Raw genomic sequence first — 18,661 nt, 5'->3', positions numbered from 1 at the left:
TTTGATTAAAAGTAACTCGTTATTTATTAAGTTTATATCAATTAAAATAAATTAAGTTAAAAATTAAGTTTATGAAAATTAAATTTTAAAAAGTTAAGTTAAAAGTTAAAATTAACTTAACTTTTAACTTTTTAACGCGTTTATGCCCAGGCTTGGATAATCGTTCCAATATCCATATCCACGTATTTCTTGATAATATTACTGCTGTTAACATAAATTATAGGTACCTACCTATTGATAATGTATGTTGTATATTTTATCAATTATTTGTATTCCGTTTATAATACTGATTTTGATGATTTTCTTAATACACTTTCTCAAAACTTTTTCTTTAATAGTAGTTGTACTATATCTGTTGATGAGATTATCGATTTTCTTGGTTCATTAAATGATAAAGGTGGTACAGAACCTCATATTACATATTTATTTACCTATCCCACTGTTGTTTTTAAAGTTGTGTCGGTATACTCTTGTCAAGCCTTTAAATTAATTATTTAATTTATCTCTCTCAACTGCAATTTTTCCTCAATACTGGAAAAAATCATATATTTCTCTTATACATAAATCTGATATTGAAGATAATAGCAGAAATTATAGATCAATATCTAAATTATCAATCTTACCTGCAACCTACCTTATCATATAACCTTTCGAAACTATTTTTTCAAAAAAAAAATTTAATTTATCATCTTATATCATAAGTTTGTCACAGCTAGTATGTCCAGTATGAGTTTCTACATAAGCACTTTATCCAAACTAATTTATCAACATTTTATTGTCTATTGTCTTGATCAAGATTTTCAAGTTGACATAATTTATACTAATTTTCAAAAGACATTTGATATAGTCAAATCATTCTTCATTGTTTCTAAAATTAAGGTTCTTAATGGGAACTTTTTACATTTTTTAATTTTATATCTGTCTAATAGAACTCAAATAGTTAAAAATCTTTTCACTATTCTTATGAATTTTTGGCTTCTTCAAGGTCCCACAAGGATCTCATTTATGACCACTTCTCATCATAATTATTATTAATGGTCTTCCTCTTATTTTAGATAGCCCATTGAACATTTCAATGTTAGCTGATAATATTAAAATCGTACATGGCAAATGAATCACAGTTGTTTGTAATACTACCTATAACTTATGAATTATTAATGTATATGAGCCATATAATATGACTAACAAATAACTAACTACACCTAACCACCACGGGAAAAAAAAACGCAGGAAAAATAAAACATTATAATTTAATTTTAACTTGGCTGGTTTAAACATGAAATTCACTCTATAGTTATTCTTATTATAATCACTTTTTTAAACTAAATTAGGTTTTTCTTTTATCACTATAATTTAATCTTTTTTTATTCATCTACTATTATCTCTCTTGTTATTAAATACTAAGTACATTTACGCTACGACATTCTTCCTTAGTGTTAATTAAGAAAGTAACTTCTAGTAATATCGCTCGTGATTTCCTTATACCGTAGATTATTTTTTGTTACTAGATGTAGTGTGGCAAATACTTTAAATATTTTATAAATTAAAAAGAAAAATGTATAGTATTTCACTACGATGATAGTAGTCAGATGTAAATCTAAAAAATCAAAAGATTTTAAAAACCCTTTTGCAATGTTATTTATTTAATCTATTCAACTATCTAGTTGATTGTGATGACTCAAAAGTACTTTTTCAGAAGAGTGATTTTAAAAGAAATGCATAATTTAGTTGTATGTTATTCTAAACCAATTTAAAAGTCCACCAATAAAAAAAAATTAACTTTTTACTGTTGAACTAATATTTATTGCGTTCTTAAATCTAATTGGTTTTATAAAGGGGGAAAAATATTGAACTAGATAGTCATAATGATCTACTTATGGATCTTAGGCATACCTACTCATATAGCTAAAAGTTTGTTATAATACTTGTAAGACAAGGTAACGGTATAGGCACTTCATTATTTCAAACTTTTTAAGCTAAATAAAAAAGCTGTTAGGTAGACAAAAAGTGTATAAAATGTCTTAATTTACTTACTAAGTATACTTATACGAAATTACTAAAATAATTAATTTGAAATATATTATATATGCAAACATTTGTTTTTTTTATAGAGTTATAACTTATAAGAGTGAACTGTAAAGGATGAGGCATTCGAAATAAAAACAAATATTTTAATATAATGGTTTGCTCGTGGACGGATATATTGTCGTCTTTATATAATCCACAAGGTGTTTCCTGCAATCTGTTATAAATTTGCGCCATCATGGAATAAGTATACATTTTGTAATACATTACAAATTACGATTGGAGTGATTAAATAAAACGTATATAAATTATAATATGTATCTATATAATACGAATACGCGAGTTTATTTCATTTTTTTATGTATATTAAACAAGAAACAATAAAAGAAATTTGTAAATTTATATTCAATTCTGTTTTTGGTTGACGAACATTATCTACATACCTAATAATAATGATAATAATAACAATTGTACATTATAATATAGTATATATAATATATATTATACAATATACTCAAAACACGAACATATTTTACAAAAATATCAACGAAAAACATGTAATATTAAAAATTATAATATTACTAGCAGACTAGTAATATTATGCACGGATATGTGTTAAAGTTATGTCTCCTTTAAGGTGTAGTGCTTGAATTGGAAAAATAATAAAATTGAAGAGGGCGCGTTTCTTGATTACCTACGTATAAAGTTTAAATAATGGGTGTTCAAAAAAAAAATTACCTATTTCACGCCAAACACATTATCTTATATTATATAATAATATGATTTTCTTATTAGTTAATGATGAAACAATCGAATCAGCAGTGCTCGACTTGACAAAATTAAAGTAGGGAGACTCTGTTAACTTTTAAAAAAAGAGCGTCCCCACCACTTGTCAAACGTTACAAAGCCGTGGGGGCTATGCCCCCACACCCCCTTATACACCTCTTTGAATCATATAGGAAATATTTATGAATAATTAAATAAAAAAAAAAAAATTATGTAAATATTATATTTTTAACTTATAAAATCAAATACAACAAACTCAAGAACAATTGAAACAAAACAAAAAAAAAAAACTATTTATTTATATATGTTATCACTTAACACGTACATTTTGATAAAAATTAAAAATTCAGAATGATGGCAATGATGGCATGATTTAGCGTCCCATGCGTTACCCTTAAAAATAAAAGTAGGGGTACGCTGAAATTTCTGAATAATTAGTTAGGGTACTCCGTTCCCCTGCGCCCCCCCCCCCCAAGTCGAGCACTGCGAATCAGGTATTTTAGTAATTAATATAACACCAAGTTAAAGTAAATTTTTTTGGTTCCCGCACAGCCTATATAGGACCTGAGTTTAGGAAGGACAGAAGGTTATGTAGAATAATATAAATTTATAATCTCTCTGATAATCACAATGAAATTATAAGATACGTGTTTTGACCATTGGCTTTTGAAAAAAAATAAGTGGTAGTTTGCCCCTCCTCTCCCCTATTCATTCAAGCACTGTCTCTAAGGAATATTATTTACATATATAATAAAGAAGTAAAACGGCTAAGAAATGAAATCGTAATATTCGCAATACGACGACAGTTATTATTATTATTATCATTATCATTGATAATACAACGTTTGTCGATCGCGACGAATAACGATGTCGACGTCCGTGGTGCGTGAGCGGCAATGGCAGTAGTCGGTCACCTGACCCGACCGGACGGAGATCGCAAATGCGACCTGATGTACCCGGTCCGGTAGTCAATTTCCACTTTTGGTGGGTTGGGTGGCAGTCCCCGGTTCTTCCGGCTCCACCTGTGGGTACAACAACAGACAGAACGTACATATATACGTTACACATCCGGCGGCGCAATCGAAAGGGTTCTAATTACATTTTCAATCGATCTTTTGCACTCGCACCAGTGATCTAAACAATCTTTGGTATATATTTTATTTTTTTACATTTATTTTTACATCACCAAAAACCACATGCAATTACCGTTCTAAATCGCCATGCAAAGTGTATATAATATAATATATATATATAACGCCCACACGGGGTACAAAAAGAAGAGGTTGCGCGTAACAGGATAGAAGCGATCTCGTGATTATATATTATTATCATTATTAATAATATCATCATTACACATATATTCTATAATATGTATTATTTGTACTATATAATATATTTGACTACATTAATCATTAATGTTATTGTATTATAATATAAAAATATACAAATTATTGTTGTCGTTATATTAATATTAATGTATCACACACGCACAAGCATACCAACACGAAACACGCGCCGACCTTCTGCAGTGTAATTTAGGCGTATAATCAAATAAAGGTCGGCCGATTAAATAAATAAACATATAATAATATACGGAATATCGTCTATTTTTTACGCTGTTAGCCAACCGCTTCTTTTCTTTTTTTTTAACCCTACTACTGCAGCATCTATCACAAGGCCTTCCCCGCAAGCTACAATTCATCTTATTAATAGATTATTATTATTAATATTATATTATTATATATTATATTATGTATATATTGGTCCACTCTTTCAACAATTTCCACAAAAAAATTCATGCTTTTTTTTTTGGTTCACGCTACACTCACCTAGCGCTATGACTCAGTAGTATTATATTCCTGAAAATAATTGTTAAAAACATAATAGGTGAGTGTTTCGTCCGATTTGTTTGCCAGCGCTGTAGTAAGTAATGCCTAAATCGCTCGCATTGAATCTTATATTTATGTGCAATTTACCTGAGCAATCGAAAAATGTATTCTGGCCAGTTGTTAGGAAACATGACCAATAAGAAACCGATCGATATAAGTATGATGCCAGCCAGTTTCATACCGTAAAACTGTACATCGTGTATGGTTATGTCAATGGCTGAAACAGTAAAATAGGCCAAGTAAAAATGGCCATGTGAACAAAAAAAAAGTCGTTGTTTACATTTTTTTTTACTAAAAATAATTTTGATAAACTTATAATGTATAATAAAAATATATATACGTATGAATATACATATTATATATATATTTTATTATAAGTAAATCTCGTCAATTACATTATATTGTAGGTACTTCGTGCGTATATTAAAATGTATTTTTAATACAGAATTTAATATGCTTTATAAGCACGAAACATGTCAAACTTGGTGTAATTACTTCTACAAACATTGTATTATAAGTATTTCATGATTTAGTCTGATGGAAAAATTTACCTGCAGACACGGGAACCGCGGTGATTAGTCCGAACGTAATGAAAATGTCGTAAGTGAACGCAACACTCAAATTTCCAAGTAAGTTTGCTACTGAAAATGGAAATGTATATAAAATAATAAGACAACATAACGCAGATACAGATATTTTTTTAGTACCCAATGACAGCGTGCTGGCTGATAATAATATCATCCAAGGTAGTCGATCCCAATGAAGTATTTCTACTTCGGAAAAGTACAAAACTAAACACACTGGCCAGAGGAGCGCCGCGTTTAACAGGCCTATGAGCGAAAAAAATAGCGACACTTGACCGTAAGTGGCGTCGCCGATCATTTTTTTGAACATGACCTGTTAAATACAATAATTATATAATCACTGACTTATTCTAATAATTTCTCGTTTATGTGCATTGTTCATGATTTCGACATTATTTTTGAAAGTTTAGTCGTCAGTCAACATCTTATTTAAATTACAAACGTTTCCTTCACATACCAGCGTTTATTCAACTAATAATTATAACTCAAGTTAGTACCTAATACTATATTTTTTTTTGTTATATACCTAGTTAAATATAACATTTTAACGTAGGTAGCTTAATATTTCACACACCGCAAAAAATAATCTATAACCTGATCAAATGGCCTAGATAAATAGAAATATACACTCATATATATGTATATGTATAAAATACTTAGTCGGGTGGCACTGTTGAGTGCCACAAACCCAAACTCCTGTCAATAACCATTCATAAAATGTACTCATTGCACTTATTGTGTCGTATAGATTGTATAGATTGTTAGTAATATTTTAATAAAATAAAGAAGAAAAAATGATATATATGCATGTATATACCTCCTATAATACATATAAATATATAATACTATCATTTATATTCATGTGGAATAGTAGTACCAGAGCTGGATTAAACGATTAGCAAAAAAGTAAATTGTCTATTGTCCAATATAATATTATTTAGCCTAAAAAATAATATAAAATATTTATGAGGCAACTTTAAAAAAATAAATATTTATATTTATTTTATGCCATTTTTCAATTTGTGTTGTTATACTCTGTCACTAATAATCCAGGTATTATTAGGTATTTTATTACATTGGCCGATTTCTGGTTTCATAATAGTAATCAAGGAAGATGCCTTTTATACAATTTAATCAAATTATATTATCGAAGAAGTATCTAGTGTATTTATAATTTATGTACCCGCCCAACAAATTATATTTCACAAAATCTCAAATTGTTTATATTAGCAATGGTTTAGCTTAATCCAAAAACGTCCGTTGGATTCTATACCTACAGAAATATACAGAATGAACACACGTAGAAGTAGTTTGTTAATTTTAGTAGTAGTGTTTGTGCCAGAGGTACTCACTTTATATACTGCTGACCCGGCGGCCGCTAAAGCCGCTAACAGAACCCCGGTCATGGTTTTCTTTTTGTTCGTAATGCCGGCGTCCATGTAGGCGAGTAAAGCCACCCCTGTGCTGCACAAGATGACAGCCACGATCTGCAAACGATCATTGCTGAAAACGGCACAGGTCGCACGATATTGACGTGGTCCCATAATGTGCGTCGTTTAATACTATATGCTAAAATCCCTGAACTTTTTAAACACTACATATTTTAATATAGCGTTCCAATCAATAAAAGCATTATAATATTGTATCTACGTAATCGCAGTTGATTGCATGCATAACGATATATTTTTGTTAGGTATAGTAGGTAAACGATTATATTTGTAAACAGGTCTGTTTGTTATTAGGAAATTACTGTACACTTAAGAGTTTAGGTACAGGGTAACTCCATTGGTGCAAATAAGTTGGAGTATCGGGAAAAATTCCCGCTTCCCTAATTGATAAAAATGTTAAATCTATTTAATCTAAATCATGCGGATGTGTGCACGCATTACTAAAAAAATAAATGTATAACAACATGTTCATAATATATAATATATAGAATATACAGTATGTACGTCAATGTATAGTGTAAAATACACTTTAAAGTATATTAATGACATTAATTATGATCTAAAATATACATATTATAGCTACTTGAAATAATAATGATAAAATTAATATTATTCAGTCAATTATTATGGATCGACGAAATTATATTTTTATTATTTTGCATCTTGTCATGGATATACTTATTTAAAAGAAGTTGTTTAGCCCAAATAGTAAGTTGTATTTTATATTTTATTGTATTAACCTATCGTTGTTTCAATTAGCCAATTTATGCCAATGAACAGTGACGCAACTAGACCTTTTTTTGCGGAACATGGGACCATAACCCCCCCACTCCCATTGGCTATGCTAGTTCCTACGAGCAGCAATGGTTTCCCTCGTTATTCCATAAAAATATCGAAAACGTGGCCGTGGAGTCCAAATCTTTATATTTAAGAATGTATAAGGACATAATACACCGTTTTATATAATTAGTAGGTACTATATACTGTATTATAATGTTTTTTATAATATAATATATAGTATAAGTTCAGTATACTGTATTCAGCGCTCGAATTGGTTAAGTACATGAAAGAAAATTATCTATATATTTATACTCATAATTAAGTATTATATATGTACAATGTAAAATAAACAATTTATGTATTTTTCGGTTATAGAATTCTTGAATTTTTCTGTTGCCAAGTATAAGTACGAGTACCTACACGAGACATGTAACAGATAATCTAACCTTGTAAGTCCTATAAAGAATTAAAGCTAGTTAAATATTATGCAAGTTTTTTAGGAATGAACTAAAAAATATACCTACATATTGAACATAATATTATGATTAAATATTAAGCTCCTATATATTTTTTCCATTCTAATTTAATCAGGCTCATAATAGTATAGATAAATAAATTATTATGTGCCTAAAGAAGTATCTTAATAAATTTACGTAATATGCCACGTGATTAAAATTTTTTTGTACAATGACATTAGTCCGGACCACCCATTGTAAATAAAACATTTTGTGAACTATTTCCGTATAGAAGACGAGTGGTTTTTCGCCTATCACGTATCTTCGTGAAAATACTGTGGAAACTTATACCAACCTCCTATTTATTTGTTTATCTTTTTACAGTTATTCCTGTGTCGCTATAATATCTACACCTCCCTTAAATGCAGCACCTTGATCACGCAAAACAACGACAACGGTTGTACCTACTACCATCTCCCATCGCCTCCCACCCCATCACTGCTGCCGAATCCCACCAACCCAGACCACCGTGGTTTGCGATAATGGTGGGAGTATGGGAGCCTCGACACACTCACCCGGACGCCGACGAACTGATCGTGGAGTATGACCCATGAGAGCAGGTACACGCAACACACGTTGATGGCGAACAAGGCCAAGGCGTCGGTGGCCACGAGTATGCTGAGCGCGTGTATGTACAGGTAGTTGGTGAACACCCAGAGCATGCAGAACATGCAGCACCGAGTCAGGAAGTGTGCGGCGGTGAACCCGCGGTCCCGAAAGTTTCGGACACTCTCTCCAAGAATGTCGGTGGGTGTCTGGTAGTTGGGGCTACCCAGCTGACAGAAAAAGTACAGCGGGAAGAATAGCACGGTCCAGTTCGTGCAAAACCATGTGGTGAAGAATGGCGCATTGTACGTCATCAGCTGTAACGCGTCCACCCAACGGTACAACGTCATGATATAATATGTGTATAATATTTATTACATAAAAATAATATTTATTATTCTAATAACGTGTAATGATATGAACGTGTATGTGTGCGTATATTAGTATGTTCGTATATAACCGACAGAGGTCATCGATGCTTTTATAGGTACATAGTCAATTTCGATCCAGTGGCATCAAACCATATCTCCCAAGCGAGCACACTCGCATTGCTTCTGGTCTGGCAACACAATATGTGTATTCGAAAAATGTAAAAAGTGCGCAAATGTATTTTCTTAATGCGGGCTTAATAATGACTTTGTGATAAACTGATAAATTATTGATTTTAATAAGTAATACAGAACAAATTAATCCAGTTTATAACTTATGGCTAATAATGAACACGACTACATCTGAATTGGTTCCCATACCTGAAAATTTATATCAAAATCGGTTTCCGTCATTCCAGGTAACACACATCCTAATATTGGTTTCCGATAAAGACTTTCGAAAAGGCAATACTATTTAATATTATTTTAATATATTTACCATAATTATAAATACATATGAAACTGAGAAGTGCAGAAAAACTACAGAACCTTAAGTCTAAAGAAATATTTATAAAACATAAATGGACAAATATAAAAATAATGAAATAAAATATGACTATAAAATTTATAAAAATATCTGTTAATTTTTACATCAATAATACATACAACTTAAAAAAAGATAAATCGACGAATTAAAAAAAAGACACTATTTTTATTTTTATTTATTACGTACATTGTAATTAAAAATAAAAAATAAAAATAGACAAATAAGATATTATTTAGATTATTATTTATTTTACACTTAATAATAAAAAATGAAAATCACATTTAGACAAAAGTTAAAATTTTTAACACCCCGAGAACCAATTCGGACATTTCAGAACCAATTTGGACACACCGATGAACACAGTACTCTACAGTGAGGTGGATATAGTTTTTCATAATAGAATAAACTATAGGATTCCCAATTGCTTTTTTTGCAGGAATTTTGAATAAAAAGGTCACCTACCTAGATTTGGGTAGCAATCCATGTAAACCATCTCAACAAATACCTATATAAAGATTCATTAAACACTTTATGGTCCTAACCGTTTCAGAGTGAGTGCGGGGCATGTGCTCCTTATGGTTTGATTTAAAATAATTATATAATAAATTTGATTCGTATTCTCTATTATCTGAAATCCTCCGGCCCAAAAAGCTATTAATCTTTAAAAACATAATAGGAATAAGTATAATTTACTATCGAATAAAAATAACTGTGATTTTCATGAAAGGTTTTTTCGATTGGTGCCTACGTATTTATAAAAATAACCGTACATTTAAAAATATAACAATATATTTAGGATATTTCATTTCAGTAAACAAATTGTATAAAATCCGTATTAATCGGTTAAATAAAAAAATATATAATATGTCAATGAACAATGATAAACTTGCGGATAAAGTGTGTAGAACAGCACACGCACGCCGCCGCCGCTAAACAATATTATAAAGTCTCGTTTTCGACCGCTCGTGTAATATTCCCATTAAAAATACATTATAATATATGATATAATGGCGTGTAAAATAGTAATTTCCGAATTTCATTCTTCTACCGTCAGCGAGCATTAATCCTGACCTTGTGTATAAACAATACAGTCTAAGAATAATCTAGTTCTTAGACACTTCGTCCTTACGTCCTCGCTTATCCATGTGGCTATATGTAAGTATATAATATGTGTTCGGAACGGCATAATATGCGCGCGCGAGTGAGTGTGTGTGTGTGTGTGTGTGTGTGTGTCAATTTCATGAAATTGATAACATTTGTGTTATATGTACATACCGTTTGTTGGTGTATGGACGAAAAATTAAACCCGCTGCCTGTAAGCACTGGATATTTGGTCGGATGGTACATATACAGGTATTTAATAGCGTGCGTGGCACCAACCCAAGACGCGGTGACGAAAAATGTGACGCACAAACCGTAGTAAACCTGAAGACATACGTAAGTATATTATACACAATACAATATACCTTAAGTAAAGAGAAAATTGGTATGTATTTTTCAATCGGCTTATTTCTACAATCCAGGAAATTGATTATTTTTTGAAATCTAACTACTAATTATAATTTTTGTGTTGCCTGGATTTAAAGAAAAATAAACAAATCGTGCTGTACTATGCGTGCAAAATACAAACCTTCCTCGCATGTTTCGAACAGCATTTGTTCTTCAGCCTCTTGAAAATACCCAACTGCCTCCGCTGGCACTGTTCCACTTGTTCCACATCTTCGGGCTGACACACTAGAAAAACGATACCAAACAAGACCAGAATTTAAGTCATAAACACATATCCACAGTACACACACACACGACATTAAGATAAATGTCGGACGACGGGTTGTATTTTGTTTGAGGCGTGCAGAAATGTTCATTCCTGAAGATGAGGCACATATTATATTGTTTAATTGTTTGTTATCTGCCTCAAACACAGTTGAACACATTAAAGGAACGTACGCGATTTGTTTGTTTAAATTTCACTCGAATAAGCCAAATGATAGGATTTCGCTCCACTGCGTGTTAATCGAATTCTTAGCATATTAATTATTTGTACACCCTGCACACCTCGGCTACCAAATTCACCCGTTGTAAGATCAACACAGCACAATCAGACACGTACGAGACTCGCTTCTGGACAGCACGTGCGAGAAAGGACCATACGGTCTGTGGTCTGACGTCAACACGGCGTTACTTTGCGAAAGTCTTGGCTTCCGTGGGTTGAATATTGTGGGCACATCGCTGTTTTCGACCTTCATCACTCAAATATCTAGAAAATCAATACATTTTGATTTAGTTAGGTCATGAACTGTTAGGTTATGTCCAAGAGATATAATTTATTCATTCGGCTCGGTCATTTTGTAAATTTTTAATATTATGCACAATCGATAGTATACCTAATTCGATTTTAAATCCCAATCCACTAAACAGTCAACGCATCTGCATAATAATCACGATAGTAGTTAATAATTGAAATAAACAGTATTCAACAAGTTGATAAAAATATTGATTACCTACGTCATTTTTACGTCTGAAATGTCGAAATACGAATAATATTTCGCTGAAATTTTGTACTGACAAATAAGTTATTTTTAAATTTAATCCAAAAATCATTTTTAAATTAAATTCTGTTACGAAAAAAGCTTATAATATATTCTAATAACTTCTACCTATTTAAAATTGACATCATATATATGAATTCGTTTTTAAATTTAAGTTTGAAACACAAAGTAACAACAATAAATATAATGGTTTAAACAAATATTTATTGCACTTAAATATTGTACTTGGAGACCGTCCAAACGTATATGTATATTATGCTATACCTACCTACATTAAACATTTCATCTCCATTCCTAAATGAGACCTATCTTACTATCTTTTAAAAACAATATTTCTAACGTTATAACATTGGTCAATTAAATTTGAAAGTTAATTTTTTTTACTAATAATTTTTTTTTACTAACAATGTATTTTTTTGTTATATCATTATTTTTTATTTATTATTAATTATTAAATCTGTGAGATGTTATAGTGATGTTTGTAATACAGTTTTAATTTTCCTTGATCCTAGAAAGGTGGTTTTCTATTTTATTGATTTTTTTTTTATTTTGGTCTTTTTAATTTCTATTGGTAAATGTAAAAATAATTTTCGTAAACAAATATTATGTGACGTAACATTGGCATTGAGGTACTGCACTACTCCTGTTATATTTATTTCTAGGTATTAATTGACTTTATAATAATTATTATAAAATCAATTCTATTAGTTCTATTAGTTATTATTTATTTTAATAGTTATGATTTATCAGTATAAATATTTCTATTTCTATACTTTTTTATATATCTTCACTTTTAAAAATTAGAGAGTATTATTTTTTATTTAATCTTATCATTGTGATAAATTTGGTTATCAATTTTTCGATAGATACACATTATTAAAAAATATTCATGTTTGGTCATGTACTCATGTTTAACTTATTAATTCCTATATCCGCACGGCTTTATAATGTATAAATGTTTTATTTAATTCATTATTGGGTACTGTTTGTAGTCTAAATTTAAGGTTTATGTTTATATGATTCAGAAATATCCTTAAGAGTTATTAAATTGTTCCTATTTAGGTACAATAATTTTATTTATAATTAATATATGATTATACAGGGCATTTTAAAATGACATATTTTATACTCATAAAGTCATAAGTTATAATCTTATAACTTATTGTATGAATATTTTCTTTAATTGTTGTTATTTTACAACTATGTAAAAGTCAGTTTACTAATAATAACACTAGACGATGGTCTTTATAAAATATTGTAAGAATATTGAGAATTTGAGAACCTTAATACATATTATAACTGCAAATAATGTATTCCTAATAATTTACTGCGGAGTACGAAGTATACCTAGTTTCTTACCAACTACTATAAATCAGGAGTGAGTATAAATCAATAATTTGTTAAGATATATAAATATAGATAAATAGTAGTGAAAAAACGCATTTAAAATAAAAACAACGCATATAATAAACTTTAAAAACATGCATTGAGAATGTAAAAAAATGTATTTCATATTTCACACTTCAGGAGTTGTCTTATATAAAAAATATGCCAAAAATATTTTACCACTTGTTATAAAGACGCGTAACGTAAATAACTAAACATTTTATAAATTTGGTAATGAATTTATTCAAAAAATATCAAAATTACCTTTCAAAAAATCGACGAATTTCAAATTAAACGTAATTCCTATATCAAAATAAATCTTAATTATTATAATATCTAATATAATCGTATATTATGATAATTTGTTTATTAAATAGGTATTTACAAAGTTACTAATAATTTCTGAATAAAAAAATTATTAAAAATTATTGTGATTGAATACGACGGTCACTACGATAAATTGGTGTTTAAAAGACCACCTTCATTAAGGTGAACAAATTATTACAAAGTATGAAAAACAGCAAAATATAAATTCAATAAATGTTTTATTTGTATTATTATTGAAGTATCAGGATTCAGGAGATAATATGATGCTCAATTATTAAATTATATTCTAAGATACATTTTGATTGAAACTTAGGTACCTATATACACTTAAATATTAAAAGATTTATGTATCACTGCAAACATTGAAAAAAAATGCATTACCTACTTAATAAAGTGTCGGGCTGCAGACCACTTTATAAAACCGACTTAGTATAAGTGTATATAAGTACAAAAATAACAAATTACTTAAATTGTACCTACACTAGTACATATGCCTACCACCTGGTAACAATCATATTATTGTTATTTCGTATAGGTTTAGATGATAGGCATGTACACATATTAATTATAATATAATAATAGTCACGTGTTTGATGAACCACGTGTATATTAAAATTAATATTTTTCATACCTTTAAACTGGTCGGGGGAACAGCAAGACGACGTCGTACGTTTGAGTTCGAAATCATATTATCGTTGCAGAACTTTCGGGACAATGAGATAAGAGAGAACTGCAGCAGACGTCTCTCATCATCATGACTATAGTGCGGCCAAGATACGATCGATCGTGTACTATGTATTATTATAAAACGTATGATATTAATTGTTGGCAAGTATATCAAATAAATATTTTATGTTATGTAAAAAAAAAAAAAAAATTTGAAGTACAAAAAAACGGTCGTGAAGCCTGGACGGCGTAAGTCTCACACGCGTTCTATACAGCTGGTAGGTAACAATTACGTACAATTATTATTATACTATTATACTTACTAAGACGGAAGGGGCTACTACATGTCGCGCTGCAGTGATACAATACAGGTACCTATCTTGATCACATCGCGTCAAACAATGTTTGATATGACGCGTGCTTAAAAAAATATTATTGTTTGTTAATCGTAATACGTTATCGTCGCGGTGACCCGGTAACTCTGGTCACGTAGTCACGTAGACTCCAAGCCGTACACAAAACTGCAGCAGAGCGAACGCGCGCGTACAGTAGGTGGTGCCTACCACTCGAGCGAGCGGTTATTTCGCCGTTTCCATTGCCGTTTCTCTCTCGTTCTTTCTCTGGCCATCCCGATCGCTGTCCCACACTAGCTGCCTTACTCTCTCTTTCGTACTCCTGGCATGCGACCGCAATTGATTTTTCCACCCGCCGCCGACACGCAGGGACCGACCTCTGGCGGCGCTAATTGGCCGGCGGCGGCGCGCGCGCGTCCCGTTGTGCGACAGCCGCACTGATGCCCGCGGCCGCTGCTCTACCGCACGACTTATGCTATAAGGCCGTCGCCGCCGCTCGCTGGACCCACACCACTGCCCCGCGCGCGATGGTTCCACAACATTATAACAGCTTTATACATATTTTATAATTACGGTACAATTAAAAAGCACGGTCCGCGAATCACAACATGTAGTCAATACCGTACGGGCGGTGGTTTACAGCACAATAATATTGTGTACCATAAACCTATATATCACCTGCTATTACCTTAACTGTGTGTGCTCATATTGTATATTATATCCGGTGGTTAACTCACAGCTACTATATACCATATTTTCATGATATTTAGTACTCGTCAAGTAAACGCGCATGGCACGGCGTTTTTCAATTATAATATAAACATCTAGTTTTTGTCGCATCAGCTGTAATATGATTTTCTAAGTTCATTTTTTTTCTTTCGATTTTTATAACCTAGAGCAGATTAATAGTAATATAAATTATTACTCTTTTCTAAGCACGGTCTATTAATTTTATCGGATAGTGGATACCAAACGAACATATCTATATTAATTCAAAATTTGGATGTTCGTGGTCGGTGAACCGCCTGCACTTTAGCTAAGAACCTATACCCAATGGAAATTAACCTACATCTGGCCAAACATTTTAAGTGTTATACGTATTGCATACTATCTGCAAAAAATTTAATAAACTTCAGTAATTTAAATTCATATAATATTTACATACTAGGTAGGTAGATATTTTCAATGATATATGGAGTATATGGAGGTCAGATGAGAGGGCAACTAACTCCCCAAATATATATCTGATGGGATAAAACTATAATTTTAATCTCCCCGTTCAGTGTTGATCAAATGATTTTTTCATTGGGGCGGGGGATGGCTGATTTCTTAAAATGCACTAATTAATTATTGAAAATATAATTTATGGATATCAGATATTGAAAAAAAAAGACCATGAAGGGAAACCATATCTCCCTATCTCCCTCATTACCCCGTTTGGTCGTCACTGCAGCACTAATATTAAAAGTTGTACCCATTTATTAAGCAATCCGTTATTGAATGCATAATGTATTTGACACTTAGATTTTAGACGCATAACGCATTATTCATGAAATGAGTGTGGAGGTATCATTATTATTATTGATGTTTTGCTTAATAAACTCATGATTCTGCAGTACTTACTTTAATGACCTTTCATATTTTTCATTAGCACCATATGAAAAAAGGTCCTGAAACACTTGTTATTTTAAATTTATATTTAGCTATAAAAATAGACAAAAAACTTTTTTTCCTCTTATAACATATATAACTTATACGCGTAAACATTTGAACCATGATCGAACATTCATGACAATAAACGTCATATGCAAATTATCTGCAACCTTTAAATTACAACAATAATAGTATAACATATTATGATATACATTCAAATTCAATTCATTATTCATCTGAAATTCATATTTTAGAGATAATTGAATAACGATTAATGTTCATAATATATACATTTGTATATATGGATTGTATAAATATATCAAGATTTGGATGACCCAGCAAATATTATACGGATATATATTATTATTCCTTATACAGTTATATATTTATGTATAGTATGATGCAAAAATACAGATGTCGGCGCTTAAAATTGTATTCAAAATAGATTGTCATTGAGATCTTAACATTAAAATTATTATGTAGGTAAATAGATTTTAAATATCGGTACAAATCGATAAAAATCATTGAAGAAATCAAATATGATGAAAGATAATCAAAATTTATTTTAAAATAAAAATAATATAATTCATTAATTTTTACCAAAATGATAATCGTTTAACAATATGCAAATCGATTTAAAGTTTAAAAAAAAAAGTATAAAATTAAACATTATCTTATTGGTATATAGTGTTTATTTTGATAAATAACTAATATCTTATTTTTATAGGCCTGTTACACAGTCGTGCAGGAAACGATGGCATATTATATTTCTTATAGTTAGAAATCAGAATTAAAATCGATATTTAAATTGAAAAAGAAAAAGAAAAATTATGCTCAAAATCTAATCAAAAATCATAATACAACGAAATCAATATTGTGCAATAATAATTATAAAATCAATATATTATTTCGAATTTAAATCAGAAAAAAACAAATATCGATGTATAGAATGGAAATTAAAATCATCAAGAAGTTTAGATTTCAAATCTTGACGCGTATACATAATATAACTACGATGATATTATATAGTTTTATAAGTTCCAAATACATACAACATTATAACATCATGATGGAGTCTGGAGAGTGTACACTACACACTATATACATATTGTATACATTTTTAATATCCATATTATACGTACAATACTACAATGTACATATTATATTAAAGAGGTACGTTATAGTAAACAATGTACTGCAGCTAGCCACCTCACAATTTATAGTAGCTTCCATGCTCCAACTGTGCAAATAAAGAACCCAACAAAAATCGTTATATACTTTTGCCCCTAAGGTTATTATATTATGTGCTCGTGCTGCTGATACAACACCGGGGTCAAGGTCAACTCTGCAGATAGAGATCTAATTGACTGGATTGTTGTAGAATTTAAGGACCACGACTGCTGCCGTTTTGCTTATATATATTATATACAACAACAAGATACATACTTTTTCATAAATACATATTTTTATGACATATCTGTTGTTAATCTGTGGTGACGTCTTTAATATTGGTATATTATTCTTCCCATTTCTATCTACAGTATTTTGTTATTTTATATAAACTTGATTTAAATAACTGAATACTGCATGTTTTAAAAGTTATATACGTAATAATAACGAGATTAAGAGCAAATGAAAAGCCATTATGCTTAATTATTTATTATTTTTGTTTTTTTTTTTTTTAATAAATCCTTTAACATCATCATACCTAACTTACATTTACATTGATTATATACTTAAACTAAATCATAGCTGCATTATACTGAGTATACCTACATTTTTTTAACATATGTTTTACCTACTATAGAAATTATGTCTAGAGCTCTCCACATCCATCAAAAAATAAATGCCAAAAGCAAAATATAAATTGAACTCTATGCTATAATCGATATTATATTATAATACCTACTTGCGTTATTATATGCATACAACTTTTATTTAATGAACTTTTATAAATTTAGGTTAAGCGACTAGATACACAACAATAAACATTTCATAATTTAATATAATCATATAAATGAAACATAGTCTTACCTATACCTAACATATAATACTACTAGTACTATCAATAGTTATAAAGAAAATCCTAATTCTAAGAAACTATTTAAATGTTCTATTAATTCATGTATAGCTTATAGCTATTAAATTATTTAACATATCAAAAAAATCTTTTAATGTTTAAACATTAAAGACATGGGTCAGAGGTGGTAAATTATTTGAACGATACGTGCCAAAAAAT

At 30.1% G+C, this 18,661-nt stretch overlaps 1 protein-coding gene across 4 annotated transcripts; it reads right to left on the bottom strand.

The window, feature by feature from the left end:
• Positions 1–2,169: 2,169 nt before the first annotated feature.
• LOC107164591 (solute carrier family 35 member F3) lies at positions 2,170–15,059 on the bottom strand. Of its 4 annotated transcripts, XM_089222727.1 has the most exons (13): positions 14,740–15,057; positions 14,382–14,541; positions 13,688–13,726; positions 11,599–11,745; positions 11,119–11,222; positions 10,764–10,913; positions 8,543–8,890; positions 6,637–6,771; positions 5,408–5,597; positions 5,252–5,341; positions 4,788–4,917; positions 4,641–4,670; positions 2,170–3,833 (listed from the first exon to the last, which is right to left on the bottom strand). In XM_089222727.1, exons 4-13 carry the CDS (start codon positions 11,732–11,734, stop codon positions 3,722–3,724), a joined length of 1,425 nt encoding a protein of 474 aa, XP_089078853.1. In that variant the 5' UTR covers positions 11,735–11,745; positions 13,688–13,726; positions 14,382–14,541; positions 14,740–15,057; the 3' UTR covers positions 2,170–3,721. The 4 variants fall into 4 exon arrangements, with proteins under 4 accessions (XP_089078853.1, XP_089078854.1, XP_089078852.1 ...); XM_089222728.1 differs by lacking the exon at positions 13,688–13,726 and having other exon boundaries at positions 5,252–5,338; positions 14,740–15,059; XM_089222726.1 differs by lacking the exon at positions 13,688–13,726 and having other exon boundaries at positions 14,740–15,055.
• Positions 15,060–18,661: the final 3,602 nt, after the last annotated feature.

The sequence above is a fragment of the Diuraphis noxia genome, unplaced genomic scaffold (genome assembly GCF_037042655.1).
Source record: "Diuraphis noxia isolate RWA-SAM2 unplaced genomic scaffold, SU_Dnox_SAM2 contig0003, whole genome shotgun sequence".
NCBI classification, from domain to species: domain Eukaryota; kingdom Metazoa; phylum Arthropoda; class Insecta; order Hemiptera; family Aphididae; genus Diuraphis; species Diuraphis noxia.
The sequence above is the reverse complement of the archived record's forward strand: the minus strand, read 5'-3'. Positions and strand labels throughout refer to the sequence as shown.

Coding starts and splice junctions, on each gene's coding strand:
- LOC107164591 (XM_089222727.1), bottom strand. CDS start 11,734: ATGAAGGTCGAAAACAGCGATGTGCCCACAATATTCAACCCACGGAAG. Junction 5,598..6,636: donor CCGGGTCAGCAGTATATAAA/GTGAGTACCTCT, acceptor TGTATTTAACAG/GTCATGTTCAAAAAAATGAT. Junction 3,834..4,640: donor CTACTGAGTCATAGCGCTAG/GTGAGTGTAGCG, acceptor TTGTACCCACAG/GTGGAGCCGGAAGAACCGGG.